Source organism: Oncorhynchus keta, chromosome 25 (genome assembly GCF_023373465.1).
Source record: "Oncorhynchus keta strain PuntledgeMale-10-30-2019 chromosome 25, Oket_V2, whole genome shotgun sequence".
Taxonomy (NCBI): domain Eukaryota; kingdom Metazoa; phylum Chordata; class Actinopteri; order Salmoniformes; family Salmonidae; genus Oncorhynchus; species Oncorhynchus keta.
This window is the reverse complement of record NC_068445.1, coordinates 14,430,220-14,448,743: the sequence shown is the minus strand read 5'-3', so window position 1 is coordinate 14,448,743 and position 18,524 is coordinate 14,430,220. Positions and strand designations below refer to the sequence as shown.

The following is an 18,524-nucleotide window of genomic DNA, read 5'->3' as shown; positions in this document are numbered from 1 at the left end:
GCGGACATTGAGCGGGCGTCACGTGCAGAACCCGCTCCCCCTCAGTGTCCAGCTGGGCGTACGTTCCGTCTGCTGTCCGCGACTGGCTGATCTATTGGGCCCACATGTCACCCTCCTCTGGTCATCCTGGGATCGGTCGGACTGTGCGCTGTCTTAGTGGGAAGTACTGGTGGCCCACTTTGGCTAAGGATGTGAGGGTTTATGTTTCCTCCTGCTCTGTGTGCGTCCAGTGTAAGGCTCCTAGGCACCTGCTCAGAGGTAAGTTACATACAACCCTTACCCGTTCCACAACGGCCGTGGTCGCACCTGTCGGTGGATTTCATAACCAATCTTCCACCTTCACAGGGTAACACCATGATCCTGGTTGTTGTGGATCGTTTTTCTAAGTCCTGTCGTCTCCTCCCTTTGCCGGGTCTCCCTACGGCACTACAGACTGCGGAGGCCCTGTTTACTCACGTCTTCCGGCACTATGGGGTGCCTGAGGATATAGTGTCTGATCGGGTTCCCAAGTTCACGTCGAGGGTCTGGAGGGCGTTCATGGAACATCTGTGGGTCTCGGTCAGCCTTACCTCAGGTTTTCACCCCGAGAGAAATGGGCAGGTGGAGAGAGTTAACCAGGATGTGGGTAGGTTTCTGAGGTCTTATTGCCAGGACCGGCTGGGGGAGTGGGCAGCGTTTGTGCCCTGATCAGTGATGGCCCAGAACTCGCTCCGCCACTCCGCCACTCCTCCACTCCTCCACTAACCTCTCTACTTTCCAGTGTGTATTGGGGTATCAGCTGGTTCTGGCTCATTGGCATCAGAGTCAGACCGAGGCTCCTGCAGTGGATGACTGGTTCCGGCGCGCAGAGGAAACATGGGAAGCCGCCCATGTCCATGGACGCCGCCCATGTCCATCAGAAAGTTGGCGTAGAACGTCACCGCAGCAAGGTCCCGGTGTTCGCACCGGGGGACCGGGTATGGCTCTCGACCCGAAAGCTGCCCCTCCGCCTGCCCTGTCGGAAGCTGGGTCTGCGGTTTGTGGGGCCATTTAAAGTCCTGAGGAGAGTGAACGAGGTATGTTGTAGGTTACAGCTTCCCCCCGATTACCGCATTAACCCCTCGTTCCATGTGTCTCTCCTCAGGCCGGTGGTGGCTGGCCCACTCCAGGAATCTGAGGTGCGGGATGTTCCTCCACGCCCTCTGGACATCGAGGGGGCCCCGGCATATTCCGTTCGATCCATCCTGGATTCGAGACGTCGGGCGAGGGGCCTTCAGTACCTAGTGGACTGGGAGGGGTACGGTCCGGAGGGGAGATGCTGGGTTCTAGAGGAGGACGTGTTGGACCCTTCTATGCTGTGGGATTTCCACCGTCTCCATCTGGATCGCCCTGCACCTCGCCCTCCGGGCCGCCCCCGAGGCCGGTGTCGGCGCGCTGCTGGAGCCTTGCATCAAGGGGTGGGTACTGTCACGATTTCTCCCGAAGTCGGTTCCTCTCCTTGTTCGGGCAGTCGATGTCACCGGTCTTCTAGCCATCGCCAATCCATTTTTCATGTTCCATTTGTTTTGTCATGTTTTCACACACACCTGGTTTCAATTCCCTAATTACATATTGTATATTTTCCCTCTGTTGCCCCCCATGTCCTTGTCGGGAATTGTTTATTTTGTATGTACTCGTGCTATGTGTTACTGGTGCGCTACGGGTTTTGTACCCATGTGTTTGTTGTTTTGTATGCCGTTAGTTTTATACACTGCTCAAAAAAATAAAGGGAACACTTAAACAACACAATGTTACTCCAAGTCAATCACACTTCTGTGAAATCAAACTGTCCACTTAGGAAGCAACACTGATTGACAATAAATTTCACATGCTGTTGTGCAAATGGAATAGACAACAGGTGGAAATTATAGGCAATTAGCAAGACACCCCCAAGGAGTGGTTCTGCAGGTGGTCACCACAGACCACTTCTCAGTTCCTATGCTTCCTGGCTGATGTTTTGGTCACTTTTGAATGCTGGAGGTGCTTTCACTCTAGTGGTAGCATGAGACGGAGTCTACAACCCACACAAGTGGCTTAGGTAGTGCAGCTCATCCAGGATGGCACATCAATGCGAGCTGTGGCAAGGTTTGCTGTGTCTGTCAGCGTAGTGTCCAGAGCATGGAGGTGCTACCAGGAGACAGGCCAGTACATCAGGAGACGTGGAGGAGGCCATAGGAGGGCAACAACCCAGCAGCAGGACCGCTACCTCCGCCTTTGTGCAAGGAGGAGCAGGAGGAGCACTGCCAGAGCCCTGCAAACTGACCTCCAGCAGGCCACAAATGTGCATGTGTCTGCTCAAACGGTCAGAAACAGACTCCATGAGGGTGGTATGAGGGCCCGACGTCCACAGGTGGGGGTTGTGCTTACAGCCCAACACCGTGCAGGATGTTTGGCATTTGCCAGAGAACACCAAGATTGGCAAATTCACCACTGGCGCCCTGTGCTCTTCACAGGTGAAAGCATGTTCACACTGAGCACATGTGACAGACGTGACAGTCTGGAGACGCCGTGGAGAACGTTCTGCTGCCTGCAACATCCTCCAGGTGGGTGTCATGGTGTGGGGTGGCATTTCTTTGGGGGGCCGCACAGCCCTCCATGTGCTCGCCAGAGGTAGCCTGACTGCCATTAGGTACCGAGATGAGATCCTCAGACCCCTTGTGAGACCATATGCTGGTGCGGTTGGCCCTGGGTTCCTCCTAATGCAAAACAATGCTAGACCTCATGTGGCTGGAGTATGTCAGCAGTTCCTGCAAGAGGAAGGCATTGATGCTATGGACTGGCCCGCCCGTTCCCCAGACCTGAATCCAATTGAGCACATCTGGGACATCATGTCTCGCTCCATCCACCAACGCCACGTTGCACCACAGACTGTCCAGGAGTTGGCGGATGCTTTAGTCCAGGATGCTTTAGTTGGATGCTTTAGTCTGAGCCTCATTTTGACTTGTTTTAAGGACATTACATCAAAGTTGGATCAGCTTGTAGTGTGGTTTTCCACTTTAATTTTGAGTGACTCCAAATCCAGACCTCCATGGGTTGATAAATTTGATTTCCATTGATCATTTTTGTGTGATTTTGTTGTCAGCATATTCAACTATGTAAAGAAAAAAGTATTTAATAAGAATATTTCATTCATTCAGATCTAGGATGTGTTATTTTAGTGTTCCCTTTATTTTTTTGAGCAGTGTATATTAAACTGTCCGGCTATTCACCAAGTCCTGCTCTCCTGCGTTTGACTTCCCTGCCACCAGTTACGCACCCCTTACAATGGTGTGGTCGTATACCGCTCATTAAAAATATTCATACGAGTAGACTTCTAATTGGCCAGCTCATCCTAATGACATCATCCTCTATGAGGAAATAGCAAGCATTTTTGCAATGGTCTCTTTGAGGTGTCTTTTTGTGTGTTTTACAAGTTATGCTTTTATCCACAAGTATAGCAAGAGTGAACAACATTATTTGGGTGAGTTAATATAATATGTACTTTTAAAAGGGAGATTTTGACTGGACAGTTACTTTAAGATCATATAGTAGCCCAGTGAGGGAAAAAAAGCTATTCCTCGTAATGTGTGAAACTCCACTTGATCAGGGCCTACGAATTAATTCCCCCACACAAACACAAAGCATTTAACACCACTGCACATTAGCAATCCATTAATTCTAGTCAGAATTTTTAAATGCTGTGGAACCAGCCAGACAGCCAGCGTGCCATGAGCAGCAGACTGGCAGTGTGTGTCTGCTCTGCTTCCCGCCAATACCATGCTGTAATCAGCGGCCAGTTACTCCCATTAACCTCAGACAGACAGGGGAGGGTGGACAGCGTACACTGAGAGGAGCTGCAGCATGTCACTATGGACAGAATAACTATAGCACACACTGGATCCTATGTCTCTCACGTCACACATGTCCTTACTTGCTCTAGTCTAGTGTATCATGTTCTTGTGGGTTTCCATTGGAAGCAGACAGTGTTATATCAATCGATTCCACTGGCCAATCTTACAGTCTCGTACATCAGGTATTAGAAGAAGGATCTGAGAGATTCTTTCTGAATTCAGACCCCTGCAAAAAAAATTGGAAGCACCTGTCTGGTTGATGTGTAGATAACTGTACGCATATGAAACTAACCATATGGAAGGAAGCAAGATCCAACAAGACATTGTTATACAGGATGCATATCAGAAAGGCCTAGGAAAACATGCCAAGCTAACTTGACGCTGTTAGAAATGCAGTTCCACTTCATTCATAGTTACTCTAACACAGTACACCATAGCAGAGGGTGATCAGATCAGGGAGAATATACACCAAACCGAGCTGGCCGGGGACAGAGATAGAGATTGAACCTGCAGAGATAAGCTTTTTCATTACAATGCAAATCCTGGCTCTAATCGCCGATGCCTCCGCTGGATTTTGGCCAGACCCTAGAGACCAACGTAATCATGCACCTCCCCTTATCTGGACTGGAGTGATGTGCTATCTCTAGTGAACACTGACAGGCTGCCCAAACTAAGGCTGTCCCATTCATCCTGTATGTTGTGACTGGAGACCTGGACAGACATACCGGACCAGCAGATAGACCCGACTTCTCCAACCAGTGACAATCTTCACTAATCTGTTGAAAGTTAAGGGAAAAGCCGACACTGCTGACTGAGAGAAGCTCTTTGGAACTGAACCCCAACCTTTAAACAAAAAAGATCACCTGCACTTTGACAAGCACCAAAGAAGAAGCTGGTGCTATTACCAAAATGTTGGTTTGTAGTCACCCTATCTTCAATTTAAATGTGATTTTCATATACTGTATATCTTACTAATGCTGCCTGTGCTTTCCCTCTGACTGAACCCTTGTTCACCACAGTGGTCCCTTGCAGCCATTACACAGCCTTGCCTCAGGAGCCCTCTCCTTCCCAGGAAGTCTCTTCTCCACCCATCTCCTCATTCATTTCAAATGTTTTATTTTTATTTAACTAGGCAAGTCAGTTAAGAACAAAGTCTTATTTACAATGACAGCCTAGGAACGGTGGGTTAACTGCCTTGTTCAGGGGCAGAACAACAGATTTTTACTTTTTTTTACCAGCTCGGGGACTCGATCCAGCAACCTTTCGGTTACTGGCCCAACGCTCTCACCACTAGGCTACCTAACCCAGCAGCCCTGTGGCTACAACGACCTACAGCTGGCACAACATTTCCACTTACATTCCATTTACATGATGGATCCTGAGTGGCGTCACTACAGACTCGGGTTCGATCCTGGTCTGTATCACAACCGGCCGTGATCGGGAGTCCCATAGGGCGGTGCGCAATTGGCCCAGTATTGTCCGGGTTAGGGGAGGGTTTGGCCGGGGTAGGCCGTCATTGTAAATAAGAGTTTGTTCTTAACTGACGATAAAAATGAAAAATACAGAGCAAATGTGTGTGTGTGTGTGCACTGTGATATGTAAATGTACAAACAGACACACTTGTGTATCTGGAAGCTTAGGATCGAGTGTGTAGAGAGGAATTACAAATTATGGATGAACTGGGTTTGCAAATATATGGTACAACTAAATCTGCTCGCATACTTTGGAAAAGCCCTGAAACACATCGCTTTTCAGCAGCAGGCGGAAGGGAAGAGAAAAATCACATGCTTGTCTTATGCACCGGACAGGCTCACGGCAACAATGACGGGGGTGATGATGACGCACTGTCACTGGGCCGTCTACTACTGGCATCTTTACAGACCTGCCTTCCCAGGCAGAGAAGATGCTGTTGCATAATCCTGGACACAGACCCTGCTGTTCATATCACTGATACCTCCCACCGTGGTAGCTAGCGCTGGTCACGTGCTGCAGTCAGTACAGGCCAGCCCCTCACAGCAGTAATAGAAGGATCCAGCTGTTACTACAGCCTCAGCTCCGTCACGAGAGTGAGCATTTAGTGCACAGGGCCACGCTTCGCTCCTCTTGCATAACCCATCCTTTCTCCTCTACTGAGGGGCCAGTCCTGACCCATGCCTCCGCATCAGTCTCAGCCTCACTCAGCACTGCTCCAGCTGTTACTACCGCACACCACACCACCACCGCATCCTCGTCAGTGCAGGAGGAGCACTGACCCGCTTACATAATGCATCTACCGCTAAGAAGGAAGCAGGACAAAACCTCTACACGTACTGCTGTACCACTGCTGGCTTCACCGGCTGCATGATATAGGTCTGGCACGGTCAATCATTTTATTTCAGTCAGCTTGGAAGCACCACCGTGCCTCTAGCGATGCAGTCGTTTCATCACTGAAAGAGGGGCATATTAAACATTTGAATAGGATTGAAGCTAGAAAAACCCTTCCCACAAAATGATCATTGAATCAATGTCATGTTGTTGGCATAAATTCTCATTTGTTTTGAACGGAACTGGAAAATTCTATTTGAGTCTATTTGGAAATCACAAGTCCTTTCTGTCATCAAACGGCTACCAGTGTGTACTACAGTACATACAGTGCCTTCGGAAAGTAGTTAGACCCCTTGACGTTTTCCACACTGTTATGTTACAGCCTTATTCTGAAATTGATTCAATTGTTTTTTCCCCTCATCAATCTAGACACAAAATCCCATAATGACAAAGCAAAAACTTTAGATTTTTTTTTTTTTTTTTGCCAAATTATGAATAATATAAAAATGAAATATCACATTTCCATAATTATTTAGACCCTTTACTCAGTACTTTGTTGAAGCACATTTGGCAGCAATTACAGCCTCGTGTCTTCTTGGCACACCTGTATTTGGGGAGTTTCTCCCATTCTTCTCTGCCGATCCTCTCAAGGTCAGTCAGGTTGGATGAGGAGCGTCGTTGTGCAGCTATTTTCAGGTCTCTTCAGAGATGTTCGATCGGGTTCAAGTCCGGGCTCTGGTTGTGCCACACAAAGACATTCAGAGACTTGTCCCGAAGCCACTCTTGTTTGTGTGCTTAGGGTTGTTGGCCTGTTGGAAGGTGAACCTTTGCCCCAGTCTGAGGTCCTGAGCGCTCTGGAGCAGGTTTTCATCAAGGAGCTCTCTGTACTTACCTTTCCAAATCATGTCCAATCAATTGAATGCACCACAGGTGGACTCCAATTAAGTTGTAGAAACATCTCAAGGATGATTTATGGAAACAGGATGCACCAGAGCTCAATTTTGAGTCTCATACCAAAGGGTCTGAATACTTATGTAAATAAGGTATTTCTGTTTAAATATTTAATATTTCACTTTGTCCTTATGGGGTATTGTGTGTAAATTGATGAGAAATAAATATTATTTAATCAATTTCAGAATAAGGCTGTAATGTAACAAAATGTAGAAAAGTCAAGGGGTCTGAATACTTTCTGAATGCACTGTAATGAAAACCAGCTTGATAGCATTTTAGGGACAGTAACTGAGATGATAAATGATCATGTTTCCTTGTCAAAGTGGGCAGGTGGAGCTGTGAATGAGGCTGAGGGGTGGAGGGCTACTCTCTCACGCCCCAGGTGATTGGTGGAGAGTGACATCCCTAATTATGGGACCTCTTCAGAGAAGCGACCTTGGGAGGCAGACAGAACTCATTCACACACACACACGCACATTCTCTCGATCGCACACACACTAAAATACAGTTGTTCTTTTCTTTTTCTCTCATCTCTGCTATCGCTCAAAACAAAAGTGCCGCTCGACGCTGAATGAATCCCTGAGAAGACACACCCCACATCTATTCCACGTTGGCTCAACATAAATTCATTGAAATTACGTGTGTTCCCAGTGGGACCAATGTGTTCCCAGTGGGACCAATGCCAGCCACAGTGCCACCCCATTAAAGCTATGTCCCCTAAAAATCAACTTAGCAAACAAACGAGGTTGTACCCTAATTCAGTAAGTACAAATGAAACACTGACATCATACCCTTAATTATTCGCAGGGTGGTATTTATTGTCATGAATATTGTTCTGGAGGTATCTCTGCAGAGTGTTCACTAGCTGGCACAGCCACAATTTTAAACCTTATCCTAACCTTAACCACACTGCTAACCTTAAATTAAGACCAAAATATACCTTTTCGTTTTCATTCATATTTGCACCCGGAACATGTAGCGGGAATCGCCCACTTCTGCAGCCTCCAGGGAAAGATTCATGACAAACGTCAAACCGCTAATTATTCAACCCCTTTACCACAAACTGTAATACCAGGAATCCTCTGATTTCTCACAAGTGATGAACACTAACACATTGACCACTAATAAAACAAGCATTTCTAAATCCACTAAAACTGACCAATAGGCTTTCCTCTAATTGTCATATCCCATGTTGATTCCACCTACACACTTAGACTGTTTCCCATTCATATAATCCCCTACAAATAAACACAACTAATACACACAGTCTCCTAATCAACTTCCCCAGCACACGAACACAATGTGTCTTCCCTTGCATATTAGCACCAAACACTACTAGCACGAACACTACAGTCCCTAAAGTCTTCACTACCACACTACACAAACACTAGTGTCCTCTAATCATTTCAACTCCAGAGCACAGGAATCTTATAGAACATCCCTCCAGATCCTCTCTGAACATGCTAAAGCTAGTCTACAGTACATCCTCTGACTGCTTGCATTCTATTTGGTCCTGCTGGAATACTCTGCATCCTTCTTCTTCTTGGGTCTAGATATAGCAGAGATCCATGTAGAGCACTGCAGAGCAGCTGAGCCGTGACACAGAGGCATGTTATGATAATCATTCCCCCAGCAGCACAGTGCTTCTGCAGCAACATCAGCAGCAGTAGAAAAAACGCCAGTACAGTGCAGCCTGTAAAGAAAAACAGAGGGGGCTTGACAGTACCTCACGAGCTGCAGTCCTGTCGCTTTATTGGCCTGTTGTAGGAGCAGAGGCAGCAGTGTCCTACTGTGTCAGACCATCAGCAGGTGGTAGAACCAAGACGATGGCCGTGGCAGGGAAGCGGGTGGTTGGTCAGGTTGTGTGTGTCCGCTGCAGCTTAAAATGTTTCATCAGCGCTGCGCGGCAGCAGAGAGCGGCACAGCCAGGCAGCATGGAGAGAGACAGCCAGAGAGCATCATTCGGCTCACACTACCGTGGCTGTGCAGCAGAGCACACACATCTACACGCCCCCCCCTCGCTCCCTCTCTCCTCTTGCTCTCTCACACACACACGCTTACTCACACAGACACAGGCACGCAGGGGTGCAGAGGCAGTGCAGTACACAGCAGGACTCTCTCTAGGATGGCTCTCAGTCGCTGCCTTAAATCACTGTCATTTCTCTCTCTTCCTCTTTACTCTGTCCAATTACAGAGAGTGGATATGTCCATATGTCCTTTTAGCCCCCCAGCCAGCCAATCTCCCCACAGCTGATGAGAAGCCATGATTGAAGGTGACAAGGTCAAATGAGGTTCTGTTTGGCTGTGGCCTCCCCCTGCTCATTCCTCCCTGCTCTGTTGCCTTCTTTCTCCATAATTTCTTTTGTAAACTGACTCTGGGACTCTGCCCAGGCACCTCATGGGTCATTATTCTAAAGAGGATACCCCAAGGCCCAACCAGGCAAACCCTCTCTCACTGCACAGTGGACACGACCAATCGGCTACCCCAAACAACAGCAAGAACATTACCATCCAATCCCAGATGGGGAAATCAAGCGCAGAAGGGTATTAAAGGAGATTATTTGTGCCGTCCTGGGTTCTTCCCCTATTGGGAGAAAGAGGGAAGAGGAGGAGAAAACACATGCTGAAGCTGCCACCTCTGGCTGACTATGGTACTGCGCACTAGAGAGGAAGGGAGGGAATGAAGAGCCCAAAACAGATAGATATGCTCTCTCTCCTCTGCTCGGCTGCCTAGCAACCACAGCAGCTCTTTTTCTCTGTTTAGTGCCCTCCCACCCTTCCTCTAGCAGGACCCTCTCTGCAATCCCAATTGACAGTCTCCATTGCACAACTGCTGCTTAACGCTCTGGCACTATGACCTCACACATGATCGAATCAAATTTCATTGGTCACATACACGTGATTAGCAGATGTTATTTCGGTTGTAGCAAAATGCTTCTAGCTCCGACAGTGCAGTAATATCTAACAAGTAATATCTAACAAATGACACAACAAAGTAGGAATGAATTAAGACTATATACTGTACATATGGACGAGCGATGTCAGAGCGGAACAGACTAAGATACAGTAGAATAGTATAAAAAAACAGTATATATAATTTGAGATGAGTAATGCAAGATATGTAAGCATTATTAAGTGAATGAGATACCATAGAATAGTATAGAAAACAGTATATATAATATACTATAATATAAGTATATATATAACAGTATATATATGGGGCAGCAGATAGCCTAGCTGTTAGAGTGTTGGACTAGTAACGAAAAGGTTGCAAGATCGAATCTCCGAGCTGACGTTCTGCCCCTGAACAGGCAGTTAACCCACTGTTCCTAGGCCGTCATTGAAAATAAGAATTTGTTCTTAACTGACTTGCCTAGTAAAATAAAGGTTCACATTTGTTTATAGTACACATGAGATGAGTAATGCCAGATGTAAACATTAAGTGACTAAGATACCGTAGAATAGTATACAGTATATACATATGAGATGAGTAATGCCAGATATGGAAACATTATTAAAGTGACTAGTGTCCCATTCCTTAGTGTCGAGTGATTCCTAGTCTATGCCTATTGGCAGTAGCCTCTAACGTGTTAGTGATGGCTGTTTAACAGTCTGATGTCCTTGACATAGAAGCTGTTTTTCAGTCTCTCGGTCCCTGCTTTGATGCACCGAAGGGACAGCAGTGGAGAAGGCGTACACATCACAGACAAACTGAAATGGTCCACCCACACAGACAGTGTAGTGAAGAAGCTGCAACAGCACCTCTTCAACCTCAGGAGGCTGAAGAAATGTGTCTTGTCACCCAAAACCCTGACAAATTTTACAGATGCACAATCGAGAGCATCCTGTTGGGCTGTATCACCGCCTGGTACGACAAGTGCACCGCACTCAACCGCAAGGCTCTACAGAGGGTGGTGCGGTCTGCACAAAGCATCACCGGGGGCAAACTACCTGCCCTCCATGACACCTACAGCACCCAATGTCACAGGAAAGCCAAAAATAATTGGCAGAAAATAGTGGGACCCTGGACTCAACTATGCACGAAAACACAGGAATTGGGGTTCAGAAAAATGGCAGCAAGTGCTCTGGCTGATGAGTCAAAATTTGAAATATTTGCCTGTAGCAGAAGTAAGAAGTAATCCATTGTGCAATACCATCAGGGAGGCATCTGATTGGCCCCAAATGTATTATGCAGCATGACAATGACCCCAAACATACAATGAAAGTCATTAGGAAAAATTTCTGAAACTGGAAACACTTATCTCCCTCACTAGCTTTAAGCACCAGCTGTCAGAGCAGCTCACAGATTACTGCACCTGTACATAAGCCCACCTATAATTTAGCCCAAACAACTACCTCTTTCCCTACTGTATTTATTTTATTTTATTTATTTATTTATTTATTTTGCTCCTTTGCACCCCATTATTTTTATTTCTACTTTGCACATTCTTCCACTGAAAATCTACCATTCCAGTGTTTTACTTGCTGTATTGTATTTACTTTGCCACCATGGCCTTTTTTTTGCCTTTACCTCCCTTCTCACCTCATTTGCTCACATTGTATATAGACTTGTTTCTACTGTATTATTGACTGTATGTTTGTTTTACTCCATGTGTAACTCTGTGTTGTTGTATGTGTCAAACTGCTTTGCTTTATCTTGGCCAGGTCGCAATTGTAAATTAGAACTTGTTCTCAACTTGCCTACCTGGTTAAATAAAGGTGATTTTTTTATTTAAAGGAACTAAATTCAGCGTAAAAAAGAACAAGGAGTCCTGGGAGTGATGGTACGGCCCCCACAGAGCCCTGATCGCAACATCATCGAGTCTGTTTAGGATTACATGAAGAGAGAGAAGCTTCTGAGGCTGCCTAAATCCACAGAAGAACGGTGATTAGTTCTCCAAGATGTTTGGGCCAACATACTTGCCGAGTTCCTTCAAAAACTGTGTGCAAGTGAACCTCGCAGAATTGATGCTGCTTTGAAGGCACGAATGCTACCATCTATCCACAGTTTCTGGTTAGGGTAGGTTTTAATAGTTACAGTGGGTACTACATCTCCTATACACTTCCTTATAAACTCAGTCACAGTATCCATGTATGCGTCTAGATTATTTTCGCACGCTACCCAGAACATATCCCAGTCCATGTGATCAAAACAATCCTGAAGCGTGGATTCCGATTGGCCAGACCAGCGTTGAATAGTACGAAGCACGGGCACTTCCTGTTTGAGTTTCTGCCTATAGGACCGGAGGAGCAAGATGAAATTGTGGTCAGATTTTCCGAAAGGAGGGCGGGGGAGGGCCTTGTAAGCATCCCGGAAGTTTGAATAGCAATGGTCGAGAGTCATAGTAGCGCGAGTGGGACAGTCAATTATGTTGATAGAATTTCGGCAGCCTAGTCCTCAGATTTGCTTTGTTAAAATCCCCAGCTACAATAAATGCATCGTCAGGATGTGTGGTTTCCAGTTTGCATAAAGTCCAGTGAAGTTCTTTGAGGGCCGTCGAGGTTTCGGGTTGAGGTTGGATGTAAACGGCCGTGGCGATGACGGAGAAGAATTGATTGAGCTGTAGGCAGACTCACACCTGGTCATTACAATGCACATTACAGGCCACCTCCAATCTGACTTTTAAGTATTTTCCCTCATTACAATCCAGATTGTTATCTGAAACGTACTTTATGACTTGTCATATTGAAATGCCCAGTGCTTTCTGGTCTCATCTTCAGTTGCATATAGTCATAGGTCAGGTGCATTTGGTTTCTTCCAGTTGCTGTTCTGCTCCTCCTGGCACAATGGCCTTCTGCATTATGTAACTTTCCCCTTTGGCTATTGCCATTAAATTCTGAATGTTGTGTTTTTCATGTTCACCCTCTTCAATCCTTGGCAAGAAAAACATCAGAAAAAGGCACGATAAAGAAACTATTAAGTTTCTCAACAGCCCGGACACTGTCACGTCCTGACCAGAGAGTCCTTATTTTCTATGTCAGATCATGACTGGGGGGTTAGTCTAGTTTATATTTTCTATGTGGGGTTCTAGTTTTGTTTTCTATGTTGGTATTAGGTATGATTCCCAATTAGAGTCAACTGGCTATCGTTGTCTCTAATTGGGGATCATATTTAAGTAGCATTTTTCCACCTGTGTTTTGTGGGATATTGTTTATGGGTAGTTATATGTCAGCACTCCATTGTCGTCATGTTTCGTTCTTGCTTTATTGTTTTGTGCGTTTCACTAAATAAAGATGTGGAACCCAGATCATTATTCCAGCGAACGTAACAGAATATCCCATCAAACCAGGACCAAGCAGCGTGCCTAAAGAGGGAAGGATTGCTGGACATGGGAAGAAGTGATGGGGAGATGTGAAACCCTTCCTTGGCAACAGACGGAAGGAGATAATGGAGGAGAGCGACGATAACAGGGTTCGCGGCTACAGAAAGCCCAAGGACAACCCCAAGTTCTTTTGGGGGAGGCACATGGAGCTGGCGGATGAGCAGAGGGAAGAGCCAGAGACTGTCAGGGAGGCAATGGGAAAGTTGGGAGAGAGTGAGATTAGAGAGATGTTGTGCAAGTGTGTTCTGCTCATCATCCGTACGTTATGTGCCTGCTCCTCGCACTCTCCCTGAAGTGCGTGTCCCCAGTCCGGTACGTCCTGTGCCTGCTCCTCGCACTCTCCCTCAAGTGTGCCTTCCCAGTCCGGTACGTCCTGTGCCTGCTCCTCGCACTCGCTCTGAGGTGCGTGTCACCAGTCCGGTGCCACCTGTGCCGGCCCCACGCATTAGGCCTCCAGTGCGCTTCCCCAGTCCAGAGCTTCAGGCGACGGTCCGCAGTCCAGAGCTTCAGGCGACGGTCCCCAGTCCAGAGCTTCCGGCGACGGTCCCCAGTCCAGAGCTTCCGGCGACGGTCCCCAGTCCAGAGCTTCCTGAGACAGTCCACGGTCCGGAATCTCCTGCGACGGTCCACTGTCTGTAACCTCTTGCGACGGTCCACGGTCCAGAACCTCCAGCTCTAGGGCAGGAGACTTCCTCTGCGCCGATGCCCAGTCCAAGCACGGCATCCAGTCCCGCTCCATGGCAGGAGTCTTCCTCTGCATCGATGTCCAGGCCAGAGCCGGTGTCCAGTCCCGCTCCATGGCAGGAACCTTCCTCGGTCCAGTCCAGGCACAGTGTTCAGCCTGGGTCCATGGCTGGATCCGCAGGGTGAGCGGGTTCTTCGGCCTGCACCAGAGCCGCCCCCGATGCTGGCGGATCCGCAGGATGAGAGGGTTCTTCGTCCTGCAAAAGAGCCGCCACCGACACTAGACACCACCCCTAACACTCCCTTTTGGTTTCAGGTTTTGCGGCCGGGGTCCGCACCTTTGGGGATATTGTTTATGGGTAGTTATATGTCAGCACTTCATTGTCGTCACGTTTCGTTCTTGCTTTATTGTTTTGTGCGTTTCACTGAATAAAGATGTGGAACCCAGATCACACTGCACATTGGTCCGATCATTATTCCAGCAAACGTGACAGACACATTCACATTCTCCTTGTCTAGCAGACGAAGACCCCTGTGCAAGTCTCTGCACCGTCCCCAACTTTGTCACAGCTAGTTGAATTGCTCTTGGTGAGTTCAATATTTGTTTCATTATTTCATCGCAATTCCACATGAACAGAGAGCAGGTATGAGGGGATGGCAAAATACAATATTCTACCCAATAAGCATCATTGAGTAAGTGAGATGTGGCAACGAAGTGTTTAGTTTTCTGAACACAAGAAAAATATGATTCAGATTGTTCCTGTACCAAAGGACATCTACAAAGTGCAGTCTAACGAATCTGATTGACATACTGTGAATGTAAAAACATAGATGGTCAAACAGACCATCTTTAGAGTTCATAAGATCACTTCTCATTTCAATAAACTGGCAACCTCATCTGGTGTATGGCATTTGTATACTTTAGCTTGTGTATAAGTTCACTGACATTTGGCTTTGGTTCCACCTCTGAAGTATCCCTTTACCCATTTAAAGGCAGAAGTATAAACCCTCTGGGGACCTGCCTCCACTTCCTTCACTAATCCTGTTTGCCTGATGACACAAAAGTCAAGCACTTTGTGCAGACTGCTCATTAGGCCAGAAGTAAACATCACATCCTTTTCTCTCCATTTTCTCTTCAGCAATTTGCATTTTCAACAGTTTTTGTTTCCTCCGTAAATGGAAAATAAACTAGTTCCATAATAGAAACACAGTTTTTCATAATCGAGGGCAGGTTATAAATCCAATAGGGTAATGGTATTTGGTTTAAATATCATAGCATAAAATCCCTTGGATTCTACACAATTTGCCATGGGCAGAGATATAATTCTACAGTATTAAAGCTAATTCCACACTTTTTTCCATGGCTTTTGCCGTGTTCTTATTGTATCTGAGTGACTCAAACATGGGGGCCCCATGCCATGACACTTTTAGAATTTTAGATAGTCAGGGACAGTCTAGTTTTTTGTGGGTTCGATTACAGGCTCAAAATGGCCAGAAACAAAGACTTTCTTCTGAAACTCGTCAATCTATTCTAGTTCTGAGAAATGAAGGCTATTCTATGTGAAAACCTGACAAGAAACTGAAGATCTCGTACACCCCTGTGTATTACTCCCTTCACAAAACAGAGCAAACTGGCTCTAACCAGAATAGAAAGAGTGTGAGGACCCGGTGTACAACTGAGCAAAAGGATAAGTACATTAGAGTGTCTAGTTTGAGAAACAGACACCTCACAAGTCCTCAACTGGCAGCTTCATTAAATAGTACCCGCAAATCACCAGTCTCAACGTCAACAGTGAAGAGGCAACTCCGGGATGCTGGCCTTCATTTGAAAAAAAAAAACACTCCAGGACTATTCACAGTTCTAAAAGAAACAGTGCTGCCATATAGGAGAAATGCCTTTCAGCATATATTTTCCAAGAGAATCTTAGCTAGAACACATAATTTCTCAAGATATCAACAATTGCTTCAATAAAAGTCCAAAGAATACATCAGAAAACAAGATAGCTAAGTTATGATACATCACTATCCATCACATCCACAACCGTTATGGATATTAGAGATATAACGCTGAAAAAGGACACTGACAAAAAGAGAGAAACCAATTATAGACAATATAAAACCTTGATGAAATGTTACTTTACAGAGAACGTTTCAAGATGATCTGATGTAAAGGTGCAATTTTTACCCCCCAAAAGTGTAAAACCTTATGGACGTTACATTGCCTGTCCCAGTCACCCCCTATCTTTACAAGACTGTAGAACATGCAAACAAAACTCAAGACACTTCAATTTGGTCTGTAATTCTTCAATAACATTCTCATCTTCATAACTAATACTGAGAGACGGCAGTGAGTGGAAAAACAGGCTCTGTGAGCCCTTTCTAAAAGCCATGACATTTGAAAAGCCTTTTTTGAGAAATGGCCATCTACTCTGTAATGGTCGAAATCCATGCAATTTCCTACTTCCTACTTATTCATCCTCTCCAGCACTACCCCAACATCAACATACAGTATGTGAAAACGGCACGTTTCTATGTTTTGTAGTAAAAACAAATAGTGGAAGATAAGTGTTTCCAATGTCATCATCAACCAATTAGTAGTAGGCAATTAGTGCTTACTTGGGAAACTGACCCATTACTGTGATTCAACATCAACTAGGCTTGGGCAGTATTGTCGCGCTGGTATAAAGGATTTGGAGACAGGCGCAGGGATTTTGAATAAACCCAAAACAAACACATATACAAAAACACTGGTTTGTACACAAACAAAAGAGCGAGGGTAAACCTTGTTGAACGACACGGGACGATACCCGTAATACACAATATATAAAGCACGTCGCATAACAGCTGCACCAACGCATAGGTACTCACACCACCAACGGACATGGGAACAATAACCGACAGAGGGAACAGAGGGCACATATATTAACATACTAATCAGGGGAAATGGGAACCAGGTGTGTGTAATCAGACAAGACCGGGGCTGATGATAATGAATCCTGTTCAGTGAAGCATAGAAAGCCGGTGACGGGGTATTTGAAAAAAGCCACGGGATGGTTTTTTAATACCGTCAAAACTATTTATTAAAAGTTTTTCAATACATTTGAATATTTGTTGCTACTTAAGCTAACACCTGCAGTCAACTTGTGCAATACGTTAGGCTATAAAGAAGATTGCGTTCTTCATATCACCTGTCACATTATTTTACATTATGAAGTTTCCGTAGTTCCCCAGTATAGTTGAGCCAGCCATGTGTTTGTTTATAAATAGCACAACGGGAGAAAGCGGGAGCTGGTGAGTCCATAGCATTCTATATCAATTGGCGAGTCTCTGTTGTGCAGAGCACATGAGGTGATGAAGTTAAACTTGTATGCAATTCACTACTAAATGTTTGCCATCAGATATCTTATAATTACTTTCTGCCAGAAGTCAAAGACCTCTGGAAGAGCTCATTTTATCCCTGTGCTTCCTACTAGTTTTTGTTCTCATTATTCTGCTACACATGCTGCTCTTCCTTCAGAAAAGCATTCATCACAACTTTGTTTATTTGCACAATTTATAACTTTATGAGCCAGATTTGCCTGTCTTTGCAATTAGAATGTTAGCACAGTGTCATTGTGATGTTGCTATTAGTTTGTGCTAATTGTGTTAGCATTCTGGTAATACAGGTCCAATAGGCTTTTCTTGCATTTTCAGCAAATCCTTGTGTGCTATGCCTGTAATACCGTAAATGCCAGGATAAGAGCAGGACGATATGATAATATTAAAATCTGGATACTGCCCAAGCCTAACATCAACTTCTATCAAGTACAGTACCTCATTGTGTTAAAAAAAGTAAATGAAAGGTGTTAAATGTGATGTTGATGAAATTTACAGAAGCAGTTACCTCAGACAGATAGCAGGACAGGACTCATACAGGGGATTGGACAGCCCAACGATTAGTGCAATGACAGCGTGCAGTATCAATAGAACAAAGCCAAAGATGAAGAGTGTAATGCTCCGGGTGTCGTGGGTGTGGAGTCAAATGCAGGAGACAGAGTTCAATGCTGTGCGTCTTTTAATAGCACCAACAGGGTGCTCACAAAAGTTACGTTCCCAAACACAGGGAATCAACAAATACAATGGAAAAAATCACGACCAGGCACTAACACGTACCTCTACAACAGAGCCGAAGGTTACATTGAAATAATCCCGCACAACAACCAGGCGGGCCGGCTGTCTAATAAAGACAAACTAATTAACATGAACAGGTGCTACCACTAAACATACAAGGAGGGGGAGGAAAAACAATCAGTGGCAGTTAATAGGCCGGTGACGACGACCGCCGAGCTCCACCCGCCCGGGAAGGGGAAACACCCTCGGTCGGACTCGTGACAGTACCCCCCCCCCTGACGCGCGGCTCCCGCAGCGTGCCGAC

General features: G+C 45.8%; 1 protein-coding gene across 1 annotated transcript in view; it reads right to left on the bottom strand.

The window, feature by feature from the left end:
* The window catches only part of rimbp2b (RIMS binding protein 2b), a 183,526-nt gene extending 166,544 nt beyond the window's left edge, over positions 1 to 16,982 (bottom strand). The window contains exon 1 of the mRNA XM_052478748.1: positions 16,727 to 16,982. Within this exon, the coding sequence (XP_052334708.1) occupies positions 16,727 to 16,759 (33 nt within the window). The 5' untranslated portion in view covers positions 16,760 to 16,982. The remainder of the gene's footprint in view (positions 1 to 16,726) is intronic.
* Between the last annotated feature and the right edge of the window lie 1,542 nt (positions 16,983 to 18,524).